The sequence below is a fragment of the Oncorhynchus nerka genome, linkage group LG24, assembly GCF_034236695.1.
Source record: "Oncorhynchus nerka isolate Pitt River linkage group LG24, Oner_Uvic_2.0, whole genome shotgun sequence".
NCBI classification, from domain to species: domain Eukaryota; kingdom Metazoa; phylum Chordata; class Actinopteri; order Salmoniformes; family Salmonidae; genus Oncorhynchus; species Oncorhynchus nerka.
In genome coordinates this window covers 2,993,026-3,008,025 of record NC_088419.1, presented here as the reverse complement: position 1 = coordinate 3,008,025, position 15,000 = coordinate 2,993,026, and the positions used below count along the sequence as shown (strand labels likewise).

At 45.6% G+C, this 15,000-nt stretch overlaps 1 protein-coding gene across 1 annotated transcript in view; it reads left to right on the top strand.

Moving 5' to 3' along the window:
• Positions 1-3,997: 3,997 nt before the first annotated feature.
• The window catches only part of map7b (microtubule-associated protein 7b), a 62,624-nt gene continuing 51,621 nt past the window's right edge, over positions 3,998-15,000 (top strand). The window contains exons 1-3 of the mRNA XM_065009418.1: positions 3,998-4,001; positions 6,219-6,290; positions 14,640-14,803. Of these exons, the coding sequence (XP_064865490.1) occupies positions 3,998-4,001; positions 6,219-6,290; positions 14,640-14,803 (240 nt within the window). The remainder of the gene's footprint in view (positions 4,002-6,218; positions 6,291-14,639; positions 14,804-15,000) is intronic.

The window sequence follows — 15,000 nt, the reverse complement described above, 5'->3', positions numbered from 1 at the left end:
GCTACCGGTAACCTACTGTCTTTCCATATTTAGCCTAGGAGACAAAAACACTTCCACCCACTCAGCAGCAAATAGTAGACTACCAAGACTGATCAGTTGATATATTTGTATCACAGTGACATTGGTGAAATTAATAGGCTAGGCTATTCTATTCACAACAGACCGAAGACTGAACACACACACACACACACACACAACAGACCGAAGACTGAACACACACACACACACACACACACACACAACAGACTGAAGACATTTTTTTTTTACCTTTATTTAACTATGCAAGTCAGTTAAGAACAAATTCTTATTTTCAATGACGGCCTAGGAACAGTGGGTTAACTGCCTGTTCAGGTGCAGAACGACAGATTTGTACCTTGTCAGCTCGGGGGTTTGAACTTGCAACCTTCCAGTTACTAGTCCAACGCTCTAACCACTAGGCTACCCTGCCGCCCCTCCACTCTAACCACTAGGCTACCTGCCGCCCCAAAAACATCATTAGTCAAGAGAAAGAGCAGGCAGTGCAGTGTGAGAGACAGGAGGGTAGAACCATATCTGATGTCTTGTTAATCTGCACCATGTCTTCATGGTATAATAATCATCATAATAATAATATAATAATAATCATCATAATTCACCAAGTAGCTTAAAGTTTGCCTCTTTCTCTCTGGTTGTATTTAAATGACACAAATTCCCACAGGCTTTTTGTATTCCTTATGGATCCCCATTTAGTTCCTGCAAAGGCAGCAGCTACTCTTCCTGGGGTCCAAACACATTAACCTCTTGAAGCCCATGTTTCCTCCGTGTGCCGGAACCAGTCGTCCACCCCCGGTCCTGGCAATAAGACCTCAGAAACCTACCCACATCCTGGTTAACCTCTTGAGACTAGGGGGCAGTATTTTGTTTGGATAAAAAACGTTCCCAAAGTAAACTGCCTATTTCTCAGGCCCAGAAGCTAGAATAAGCAATATAATTAGGATAGATTAGGATCGGAAACACTCTAAAGTTAACAAAACTGTCAAAATATTGTCTGTGAGTATAACAGAACTGATATTGCAGGTGAAAACCTGAGGAAAATTCAACCAGGAAGTGCTGTTTTCCTGAAACCTCCCTGTTCCATTGCATGGCTTCCCTCCATTTAAAGGGATATCAACCAGATTCCTTTCCCTATGGCTTCCACATGGTGTGAACAGTCTTTAGACATAGTTTCAGGCTTTTATTCTGAAAAACGAGCGAGAATGATCACATCGCGTCAGTGGATAGCTGTGTGTCCCCAGAGTTTTGCACGAGCAGCTTGGAGCAGACCTTTTCTCTCTCTCTCTTATTGAAAAAGCTACTGTCCGGTTGAAATATTATCAATTATTCATAGTAAAAATAACCTGAGGATTGATTATAAAAAACTTTTGACATATTTCTACGAACTTTACGGATACTATTTGGAATTTCCGTCTGCCTGTCGTGACCTTCACAGGCCTGCGGATTACTGAGCAAAACGCACCAACCAAATGGAGGTTTTTGGATATAAAAATAATCTTTATGGAACAAAACAAACATTTATTGTGTAACTGGGAGTCTCGTGAGTGCAAACATACGAACATCATCAAAGGTAAGCGATTCATTTTTATTGCTTTTCTGACTTTCGTGACCAATCTACTTTGATGCTAGCTGTTTGAAATGTTTTGTCTGCTGAGAGAGACATAAACGCTTGGTTTGCTTTCGCTGTAAAGCTTTTTTGAAATCCGACAGGCCAGGTGGATTAACAACAAGCTAAACTGTGTTTTGGTATATTGCACTTGTGACTTCATGAAAATTAAATATTTTTAGTGATTAAATTTGAATTTGGTGCTCTGCAATTCAGAGGGTGTTGATGAAAATGATCCAGATAACGGGATGGGTGCATCAAGAGGTTTTAACTGGCAGCTTCATTAAATAGTACCTGCAAAACACCAGTCTCAACGTCAACAGTGAAGAGGCGACTCTGGGACCCCGGGATGCTGGCCTTCTAGGCAGAGTTGCAAAGAAAAAGCCTTATCTCAGACTGGCCAATAAAAATTAAGATGGTAAAAGAATACAGACACTGGACAGAGGAACTCTGCCTAGAAGGCCAGCATCCCGGAGTCGCCTCTTCACTGTTGATGTTGAGACTGGACAGAGGAACTCTGCCTAGAAGGCCAGCATCCCGAAGTCGCCTCTTCACTGTTGACGTCGAGCCTAGTGCTTTGTGGGTACTATTTAATGAAGCTGCCAGTTGAGTACTTGTGAGGTGTCTGTTTCTCAAACAAGACACTCTAATGTACTTGTCCTCTTGCTCAGTTGTGCACCGGGGCCTCCCACTCCTCTTTCTATTCTGGTTAGGGCCAGTTTGCCCTGTTCTGTGAATGGAGTAGTACACAGCGTTGTACGAGATCTTCAGTTTCTTGGCAATTTCTCACATGAAATAGACTCAATTTCGCAGAACAAGAATAGACTGACGAGTTTCAGAAGAAAGGTCTTTGTTTCTGGCCATTTTGAGGCTGTAATCGAACCCACAAATGCTGATGGTCCAGATACCCAACTAGTCTAAAGGCCAGTTTTATTGCTTCTTTAATCAGGACAACAGTTTTCAGCTGTGCTAACATAATTGCAAAACGGTTTTCTAATGATCAATTAGCCTTTTAAAATGATAAACTTGGATTAGCTAACACAACGTGCCATTGGAACACAGGAGTGATGGTTGCTGATAATGGGCTTCTGAACGCCTATGTAGATATTCCATAAAAAATCTGCCGTTTCCAGCTACAACAGTCATTTACAACACTAACAATGTCTACACTGGATTTCTGATCAATTTGATGTTATTTTAATGGACAAAAAAATAAGCTTTTCTTTCAATAACAAGGACATTTCTAAGTAACCCCAAACTTTTGAACGGTAGTGTAGGTTAGGCTGTTACTCCTCATAGTTCCAGACAGGGCTGGTCACAGGGAAGATTGATTGGCTGGCTGCTCTGTGCGGGTGGCTGGCTGGCTGCTCTGTGCGGGTGGCTGGCTGGCTGCTCTGTGCGGGTGGCTGGCTGGCTGCTCTGTGCGGGTGGCTGGTTGGCTGCTCTGTGCGGGTGGCTGGTTGGCTGCTCTGTGTGGGTGTCTGGTTGGCTGCTCTGTGCGGGTGGCTGGTTGGCTGCTCTGTGCGGGTGGCTGGTTGGCTGCTCTGTGCGGGTGGCTGGTTGGCTGCTCTGTGTGGGTGGCTGGCTGCTCTGTGCGGGTGGCTGGCTGCTCTGTGCGGGTGTGCTGGCTGGCTGGCTGCTCTGTGCGGGTGGCTGGCTGGCTGGCTGCTCTGTGCGTGGTTGGCTGGCTGGCTGCTGGTGGCTGGCTGGCTGCTCTGCGGGTGGCTGGCTGGCTGCTCTGTGTGGTCTGGTTAATGGCTGGCTTTTATTTGCTCTGTGTGGCTTTTTATTCTGGCTGCATTTTTTATTGGCTGCTGGCTAATCACTGGCTGGCTGGCTGGCTGCTCTGTGTGGCTGGCTGGCTGGCTGCTCTGTGTGGCTGGCTGTAACAATTCACTTATTGTAATTTGGGGACCACGGGAAGAGTTGCTGCTGGCTACACAGGCTGCTTTTACATCAATTAGTCACTCTGTATTGGCTGGCTGGCTGGCTGCTCTCGTGGCTGGCTGGCTGGCATTTGCATTTCTGTGTGGCTGGCTGGCTGTTGGTGCTCTTATGACATCCGTGGAACTGGCTGGCTAGGCTCTTTTGGTGGTTGGCTGGATTACTTGCTCCTGCGTGGTATTTAAAGGGTGGGGTTTCAGGTGTCTCTGAAGGTGTGATTGGCTGGCTGCTCTGGCGTGGTGGCTGGTTTGCTCTGCGTGGGGGCCTGGCTGGCAGTTTTGACTGGGCTGCGCGGGTGGAACTTGGCTCAGTGGTGGCGGTGGCTGGCTGGCTGCTCTGGAACCCTTCAGAATATGGCTGCTCTGCAGTACTACACATTGATTGGCTGGCTAATAAGCTAAATGATAAGATAACATGGGTGACACAGTGGCTGGCTATTGGTGGCTGGGTGACTTAGCTGGCTGTTGCTGCTTGTATTACCACAATATGACACATGGCTGGCTGGCTGGTCATTCTGCTCTGTCTGGCTGGTGGCTGGCTGGCTGGCTGCTCTTTTGATGTGGCTGGCTGTTGAAGCTGGCTGAGTTCCGCTTGGTGAGCTGGCCTTTGGCTGGTTGTGCTGTCCCTCTGTGTGGCTGGCTTTCTCTGGCTGCTCTGTTGGCTGGCTTTCTGGAGCTGGGGTCTCTGAGTGGCTGGCTGGCTGGCTGTCTCTGTAAACACGGTCTTCTGGCTGAAAGTCAACCTGATAAACACGGTCTTCTGGCGTGGTCAACCTGGGGTTTCTGCCTGAAAGTCAACCTGATAAACACCGTCTTCTGGCGTAAAGTCAACCTGATAAACACTGTCTTCTGGCTAATGGCTGATGCTAATCAACGGAAAGTCAACCTGGCTGGCTGCTAATCGGAAAGTCAACCTGATAAACACCGTCTTCTGCTAATCAACGTCAAAAAGTCAACCTGGCTTCTGCTAATCTGCGTGGTCAACCTGGCTTCTGCTAATCTGCGTGAAAGTCAACCTGGCACACCGTCTTCTGCTAATGAAAGTCAACCTGGCTTCTGCTAATCAACGGGTTGTCTTCTGCCTAATCAACGGAAAGTCAACCTGATACACACCGTCTTCTGCGTAATTGAAAGTCAACCTGGCTGTCTTCTGCCTAATGGTCAACCTGGCTGGCTTCTGCCTAATCAACGGAAAGGCAACCTGATAAACACCGTCTTCTGCCTAATGGAAAGTCAACCTGCGTCTTCTGGCTGGTCAACCTGATAAACTGCGTGGTCTGGCTGCCTAATCAACGGAAAGTCAACCTGGCTGGCTAATCTGTGGGCTGATAAACACAGTCTTCTGGCTAATGGAAAGTCTCTGATAAACACCGTCTTGGCTAATCAACGCTAAAGTCAACCTGATAAACACCGTCTTCTGCCTAATGGAAAGTCAACCTGATAAACACCGTCTTCTGCCTAATCAACGGAAAGTCAACCTGATAAACACAGTCTTCTGCCTAATCAACGGAAAGTCAACCTGATAAACACAGTCTTCTGCCTAATCAACGGAAAGTCAACCTGATAAACACCGTCTTCTGCCTAATCAGCGTAAAGTCAACCTGATAAACACCGCTTCTGGCGGAAAGTGGCTGATAAACACCGTCTTCTGCCTAATCAACGGAAAGTCAACCTGGTCTTCTGCTCTAATCGCGGAAAGTCAACCTGGTCTTCTGCCTAATCAACAGAAAGTCAACCTGATAAACACCGTCTTCTGCCTAATCAACGGAAAGTCAACCTGGTCTTCTGCCTAATCAACGGAAAGTCAACCTGATGGCTGGCTTCTGCTCTAATCAACGGAAAGTCAACCTGGTCTTCTGCCTAATCAACGGAAAGTCAACCTGATAAACACGGTCTTCTGCCTAATCAACGGAAAGTCAACCTGATACACACTGGTGAAAACTCTCTAAGTCACATAGTTTTTTTTCCTCATAACATCTTCAAGCAACTTTTTAATGACATTACAAAATATACATACATTTTCCATATTTCATAAATTATATTCATATTATAATCATATTTCATTTTATTTCATAAAACCCCCTCTCTGCGGGGAGGCTGGCCCTGGCTGCTCCTCTGTAACCTGATCCTTTGGATACTCACAGGAGAGTCATGACAGTGGTTGAAGTCATGGACCACTCTACTAGCGATCAATACACTTCCCTCTGATAGTCAACCAGTCAGCTGATCAATACAACACTTGGCTGACCGCTGTGTGTCTGTCTGTCCTCCAGTCTCTGACTCTCAGACCAAAGCAGAGGAGAGGAGATGGTCGGGTCAGACCCAGTCCTCCACCCCGACTGTAACATTATCACCTAGTCCAAGCAACAATGCTGCTAACAAACCAGGTGACCTTTAACCTTCTCCTTTTCTATCCTCATTTTATCACCTCTTCCTTGTCTGTCTGTCCCTCTTTCTGTCTGTCTGTCTGTCTCTCTCTGGCTGCTCTCCCTCTTTCTGTGTGTCTGTCTGTCTGGTATCTCTCTGTGTGTCTATCCCTCTTTCTGTGTGGTGTGTGTGTGTGTGGTACAGTTGGAAACTTAGATCTGGAGTGTGTGTGTTAGTTGCATTCTCTAAACGTTGTGTTTATGTTACAGAGCGTTGGCTCAAGATCGACGAGCTGGCAGAGACTGGCCCGGGAGCGTCGGTTGAGAGGGAGAAACAGACCGGTGTGTTGGGGAGGGGAGGGGGCTATAAACACACCCAGAGGCCTGGAGCAGCTGTCTGAATCGTCAGCTGTGGGTCATGGCTGGCTTTGGCTCCTGAACAACACAAAGACAATCCCTCTCTGCTGGCTGGCCAAAACATGCTCGTGTGACCCCTTTATGTAACCTGGGCTGGTAACGGGGGCAGTGAACCTTCACTACAACATACCACATTCCCTTAGTCTGAGCTACACTACAACATACCACATTCCCTTAGTCTGTAGAGCTGAGCTGCACTGGCTGCATTCCCTTAGTCATGTAGAGAGGCTACACTACAACATACCACATTCCCTTAGTCATGTAGAGAGGAGCTGCACTGGCTACCACATTCTTAGTCATGTGAGTTGGCTGCACTACAACTACCACATTCCCTGTCATGGTGGAGGCTACAACTACCACATTCCCTTAGTCATGTGGCTGGCTACACTACAACATGCATTCCCTTGTCATGTGGCTGGCTGCATTCCCTTAGTCATGTGGCTGGCTGGCTACTACATACCACATTCTAGTCATGTGGCTGGCATGGCATGGCTTAGTCATGTGAGAGGAGCTGGCTGCTACTACCACATTCCTTAGTCATGTGGCTGGCTGGCTGGCAACATACCACATTCCCTTAGTCATGGAGGAGCTACACTACTACATACCACATTCCCTTAGTCATGTAGAGCTGGCTGGCTACTACATACCACATTCCCTTAGTCATGCTGGCTGGCTGGCATGCATTCTGTCATGTAGAGAGAGGAGCTACACTGGCATGGCATTCCCTTAGTCATGTGAGCTGGCTGGCTACCACATTCCCTTAGTCGTGGTTGGCTGGCTACCACATTCTGTCATGTGGCTACACTGGCTACCACATTCCCTTAGTCATGTGGTTGGCTGGCTACAACTACCACATTCCCTTAGTCATGTGGTTGGCTACACTACAACATACCACATTCCCTTAGTCATGTGGTTGGCTACACTACAACATACCACATTCCCTTAGTCGTGGTTGGCTACACTGGCATACCACATTCCCTTAGTCGTGAGAGGGCTACACTACAACATACCACATTCCCTTAGTCATGTGAGAGAGGAGCTACACTACAACATACCACATTCCCTTAGTCATGTAGAGAGAGGAGCTACACTACTACATACCACATTCCCTTAGTTGTAGAGAGGAGCTACACTACAACATACCACATTCCCTTAGTCATGTAGAGAGAGGAGCTACACTTACATACCACATTCCCTTAGTCATGTAGAGAGAGGAGCTACACTACTACATACCACATTCCCTTAGTCATGTAGAGAGGAGCTACACTACTACATACCACATTCCCTTAGTCATGTAGAGAGGAGCTACACTACAACATACCACATTCCCTTAGTCATGTAGAGAGGAGCTACACTACAACATACCACATTCCCTTAGTCATGTAGAGAGAGGAGCTACACTACAACATACCACATTCCCTTAGTCATTAGAGAGGAGCTACACTACAACATACCACATTCCCTTAGTCATGTTACACTACAACATACCACATTCCCTTAGTCATGTAGAGAGGAGCTACACTACAACATACCACATTCCCTTAGTCATGTAGAGAGGAGCTACATTACAACATACCACATTCCCTTAGTCATGTAGAGAGGAGCTACACTACAACATACCACATTCCCTTAGTCATGTAGAGAGTAGCTACACTACTACATACCACATTCCCTTAGTCATGTAGAGGAGCTACACTACAACATACCACATTCCTTAGTCATGTAGAGAGGAGCTACACTACTACATACCACATTCCCTTAGTCATGTAGAGAGGAGCTACACTACAACATACCACATTCCCTTAGTCATGGAGAGAGGAGCTACACTACAACATACCACATTCCCTTAGTCATGTGAGAGGAGCTACACTACTACATACCACATTCCCTTAGTCATGAGAGAGAGGAGCTACACTACAACATACCACATTCCCTTAGTCAAGAGAGGAGCTACACTACAACATACCACATTCCCTTAGTCATGTAGAGAGGAGCTACACTACTACATACCACATTCCCTTAGTCATGTGAGAGGAGCTACACTACTACATACCACATTCCCTTAGTCATGTAGAGAGGAGCTACACTACAACATACCACATTCCCTTAGTCATGTATAAGAGGAGCTACAACTACATACCACATTCCCTTAGTAGAGAGAGCTACACTACTACATACCACATTCCCTTAGTCATGTAGAGAGAGGAGCTACACTACTCATACCACATTCCCTTAGTCATGTAGAGAGAGAGGAGCTACACTACAACATACCACATTCCCTTAGTCATTGGAGCTACACTACAACATACCACATTCCTTAGTCATGTAGAGAGGAGCTACAATACATACCACATTCCCTTAGTCATAGAGAGGAGCTACACTACTACATACCACATTCCTTAGTCATGTAGAGAGAGACAGACTACACTACCACATACCACATTCCCTTAGTCATGTAGAGAGAGGAGCTACACTACAACATACACATTCCCTTAGTCATGTAGAGAGGAGCTACACTACTACATACCACATTCCCTTAGTCATGAGAGAGGAGCTACACTACTACATACCACATTCCCTTAGTCATGTAGAGAGAGGAGCTACACTACAACATACCACATTCCCTTAGTCATGTAGAGAGGAGCTACACTACTACATACCACATTCCTTAGTCATGTAGGAGCTACACTACAACATACCACATTCCCTTAGTCATGTAGAGAGGAGCTACACTACGTACATACCACATTCCCTTAGTCATGAGAGAGGAGCTACACTACAACATACCACATTCCCTTTAGAGAGGAGCTACTCAACATACCACATTCCCTTAGTCATGTAGAGAGAGAGATTGTACACTACAACATACCACATTCCCTTAGTCATGTAGAGAGGAGCTCACTACTACATAACATTCCCTTAGTCATGGGAGAGGAGCTACACTACAACATCATTCCCTTAGTCATGTAGAGAGGAGCTACACTCAACATACCACATTCCCTTAGTCAAGAGGAGCTACACTAACATACCACATTCCCTTAGTCATAGAGAAACACTACAACATACCACATTCCTTAGTCATGTAGAGAGAGGAGCTACACTACAACATACCACATTCCCTTAGTCATGTAGAGGAGCTACACTACAACATACCACATTCCCTTAGTCAACGAGAAGAGGAGCTACACTATACATACCACATTCCCTTAGTCATGTAGAGAAGGTCAACACTGATACATACCACATTCCTTAGTCATGTAGAGAGGAGCTCAACAACATCACATTCCCTTAGTCATGTAGAGAGGAGCTACACTACAACATACCACATTCCCTTAGTCATGTAGAGAGAGGACACATTCCCTTAGTCATGTAGAGAGAGAGGAGCTACACTACTACATACCACATTCCCAGTCATGGAAAGTCAACTACAACATACCACATTCCTTTCATGTAGAGAGAGGAGCTAATCATACCACAAGTCAGTCAACCTGATACACACCATACCACATTCCCTTAGTCCTAATCAACGGAAAGTCACATTCCCTTAGTCATGTAGAGAGGAGCTACACTACTAATAAACATACCACATTCCCTTAGTCATTCTGCCTAATCAACATGTAGAGAAGTCAACAACATACCACATTCCCTTAGTCATTAGAGAGGAGCTACACTAATCAACGGAAAGTCAACCTTGTCATAGAGAGGAGCACAGTCTTCTCCCTTAGTCATGTAGACGGAAAGCAACCTACATACCACATTCCTTAGTCTTACACTACTACCTACATCAGTCATGTAGAAAGCAACCTACATACCACACATGTAGAGAGGAGCTGAAAACTACCACATTCCCTTAGTCACATAGGAGTACCACATTCCTCTTATCATTAGAAGAGGAGCTACACATTTTTAATGACATTACAAAACATACCACATTCCTTAGTCATGTAGAGAGGGAGCTCACTAAATTATATTCATATTATAATACAACATACCACATAGAGAGAGGAGCTACATTTCATTTAGTCATTAGAGAGAGAGGAGCTCACTAACATACCACATTCCCTAGTCATGTAGAGAGGAGCTACACACTACATACCACATTCCCTTAGTCATAGAGAGGAGCTCCACATTCCCTTAGTCATGTAAGAGGATCCTTTACCACATTCCCTTAGTCAGGAGAGCTCATGACACATACCACATTGAAGTCATGTGGAGCCACTACTACATAGCCGATTCCTTAGTCATGTAGAGAGGAGCTACTCTATAGTCAACCAGTCAGCTAGATGAGAGGAGCTGTACAACAACCACATTCCCTTAGTCATGTGAGAGGAGTCTGTACATACCACATTCCCTTAGTCATGTAGAGAGGAGCTACACTACAACATACCACATTCCCTTAGTCATGTAGAGAGGAGCTACACTAACATACCACATTCCAGAGAGGAGCTACACTATACATATCATTCCCTTAGTCCAAGAGGAGCTACACTACAACATACCACAACCTTAGTCATGTAGAGAGGAGCTACCTTACATACCACATTCCCTTAGTCATGTAGAGAGAGAGGAGCTACACTACAACATACCACATTCCTTAGTCTAGAGAGATCCTCATTACAACATACCACATTCCTTAGTCTGTAGAGAGGAGCTGTACAACATCATGTCTAGTCATGTCTGTCATACCACATTCTTAGTCTGTAGAGAGAGGAGCTGTCATACCACATTCCCTTAGTCTGTGTGCTCTACAACATACCACATTCCCTTAGTCATGTGGAGCTACACTACAACATACCACATTCCCTTAGTCATGTAGAGAGGAGCTACACTACTACATACCACATTCCTTAGTCCACTACTACATCATCTCTTAGTCATGAGGAGCTACACTACAACATACCACATTGTAGTCATGTAGAGTTGAGCTAATCCACTTTCACTACAACTTAGTCATGTAGAGAGAGGAGCTAGTACAACATACCACATTCTACACTAAAGTCATGTAGAGAGAGGAGTTTATACATCCCACATTCCCTTAGTCATGTAGAGAGGAGCTACACTACAACATACCACATTCCCTAGTCATATAGAGAGAAGATACAACATACCACATTCCCTTAGTCATGTAGAGAGGAGCTACACTACAACATACCACATCCCTTAGTCCTACGGGAGTCATGAGAGAGAGGAGCTACACTACAACATACCACATTCCCTTAGTCATGGGAGAGAGGGGAGCTACACTACAACATACCACATTCCTTAGTCAGGCCTGAGAGGAGCTACACTACAACATACCACATTCTTAGTCATGTAGAGAGGAGCTACACTACAACATACCACATTCCCTTAGTCCTAGAGAGGAGCTACACTACAACATACAATTCCCTTAGTCATGTAGAGGAGCTACACTACACATACCACATTCCCTTAGTCATGTAGAGAGGAGCTACAAAACATACCACATTCCCTTAGTCATGTAGAGAGGAGCTGCACTACAACATACCACATTCCTTAGTCATGTAGAGAGGAGCCCACACACATACCACATTCCCTTTCATGTAACCTGGGTACCATACATAACTTAGTCATGTAGAGAAGCTTCACTACAACATACCACATTCCCTTAGTCATGTAGAGAGGAGCTACACTACAACATACCACATTCCTTAGTCATGTAGAGAGGAGCTACACTACTACATACCACATTCCCTTAGTCATGTAGAGAGGAGCTACACTACTACATACCACATTCCCTTAGTCATGTACACTACAACATACCACATTCCCTTAGTCATGTAGAGAGGAGCTACACTACAACATACCACATTCCCTTAGTCATGTAGAGAGGAGCTACACTACAACATACCACATTCCCTTAGTCATATAGAGAGGAGCTACACTACAACATACCACATTCCCTTAGTCATGTAGAGAGGAGCTACACTACTACACACAGACTCTTGTCTACTACCTGCACAACACCAAGCCTTACTACTACATCAGACTCTTGTCCCTTAGTACATCAGACTCTTGTCTACTAGAGAGCCTTGTCTACTACTACATCAGACTACTACATCACTACCTGACCCCCACACAGCCTTACCTACATTCCCTTAGTCATCAGACCCCCAACACCAAGCCTTACTACTACATCAGACTCTTGTCTACAACATACCACATTCCTACTACATCAGACTCATGTCTACTACCTGAGAGGAGCCTACTACTACATCAGACTCTTGTCAACATACCACAACACCCTTAGTCATGTACTACTACAGACTCTTGTCTACTACCTGACCCCCAACACCAAGCCTTACTACTACATCAGACTCTTGTCTACTACCTGACCCCAACACCAAGCCTTACTACTACATCAGACTCTTGTCTACTACCTGACCCCCAACACCAAGCCTTACTACTACATCAGACTCTTGTTACTACCTGACCCCCAACACCAAGTACATCAGACTCTTGAGCCTTACTACTACATCAGACCTACACCTGACCCCAACACAAGAGGAGCCCACCCCCAACACAACATACTACATCATTACCTTAGTCTACTACATCAGACTCTTGTCTACTAGACCCCCAACACCAAGCCTTACTACTACATCAGACTCTTGTCTACTACAGACCCCCAACACAACATACCACATTCCCATTAGTCACTACATCAGACTCTTGTCTACTACCTGAGCTACCCCAACACCAAGCCTTACTACTACATCAGACTCTTGTCTACTACTGACTACAACATACCTTACTATACATCAGACTCTTAGTCATGACCCCCAACACCAAGACTACATCAGACTCTTGTCTACTACTCAGACCCCCAACACCAAGCCTTACTACTACATCAGATACATCAGACTCTTGTCTTGACCCCAACACCAAGCCTTACTACATCAGACTCTTGTCTACTACATCAGACCCCCAACACCAAGCCTTACTACTACATCAGACTCTTGTCTACTACCTGACCCCCAACAACACCATCAGAGCCTGACCCCCAACACCAACTACTACATCAGACTCTTGTCTACTACCAGACCCCCAACACCAAGCCTTACTACTACATCAGACTCTTGTCTACTACCTGACCCCCAACACCAAGCCTTACATCAGACCCCCAACACCAAGCCTTACTACTACATCAGACTCTTGTCTACTACCTGACCCCCAACACCAAGCCTTACTACTACATCAGACTCTTGTCTACCTGACCCCCAACACCAAGCCTTACTACTACATCAGACTCTTGTCTACTACACAACAAGCCTTACTACTACATCAGACTCTTGCCTTACTACTACATCAGACTCTTGTCTACTACATCACCCCCAACACCCCTTACACATCAGACTCTTGTCTACTACCTGACCCCAACACCAAGCCTTACTACTACATCAGACTCTTGTCTACTACCTGACCCCCAACACCAAGCCTTACTACTACATCAGACTCTTGTCTACTACCTGACCCCCAACACCAAGCCTTACTACTACATCAGACTCTTGTCTACTACCTGACCCCCAACACCAAGCCTTACTACTACATCAGACTCTTGTCTACTACCTGACCCCCAACACCAAGCCTTACTACTACATCAGACTCTTGTCTACTACCTGATCAGACCCCAACACCAAGCCTTACTACTACATCAGACTCTTGTCTACTACCTGACCCCCAACACCAAGCCTTACTACTACATCAGACTCTTGTCTACTACCTGACCCCCAACACCAAGCCTTACTACTACATCAGACTCTTGTCTACTACATCAGACCCCCAACACCAATCCTTACTACTACATCAGACTCTTGTCTACTACCTGACCCCCAACACCAAGCCTTACTACTACATCAGACTCTTGTCTACTACCTGACCCCCAACACCAAGCCTTACTACTACATCAGACTCTTGTCTACTACCTGACCCCCAACACCAAGCCTTACTACTACATCAGACTCTTGTCTACTACATCAGACCCCCAACACCAAGCCTTACTACTACATCAGACTCTTGTCTACTACCTGACCCCCAACACAAAGCCTTACTACTACATCAGACTCTTGTCTACTACTTCAGACCCCCAACACCAAGCCTTACTACTACATCAGACTCTTGTCTACTACCTGACCCCTAACACCAAGCCTTACTACTACATCAGACTCTTGTCTACTACCTGACCCCCAACACCAAGCCTTACTACTACATCAGACTCTTGTCTACTACCTGACCCCAAGCCTTACTGTGTGTCAGCTGCCAGGGAGGCTGTGTGGCAGGAGAGGGAGGAGAGAGCCAGACACTACTATGACAAACACCTGGAGGAGAGGAAGAGGAAGATGGTTGAACAGAGGAGGAAGGAGGACAGGAGACGATCTGCTGTGGAGGAGAAGAGAAGACATAACCTGGAGGAAGAGAAGGTGAGGGACACACACTACACACTCTATACACACACTGTACACACACAATACACACACTGTACACTTACACTACACACACTGAATATACTATACACTCACTCTACACACACTACCCACACTGAATACACTAGACACACACACTACACACACTGAATACACTGGACACACACTGTGGTGTCTCAACAGTGAAGAGACGA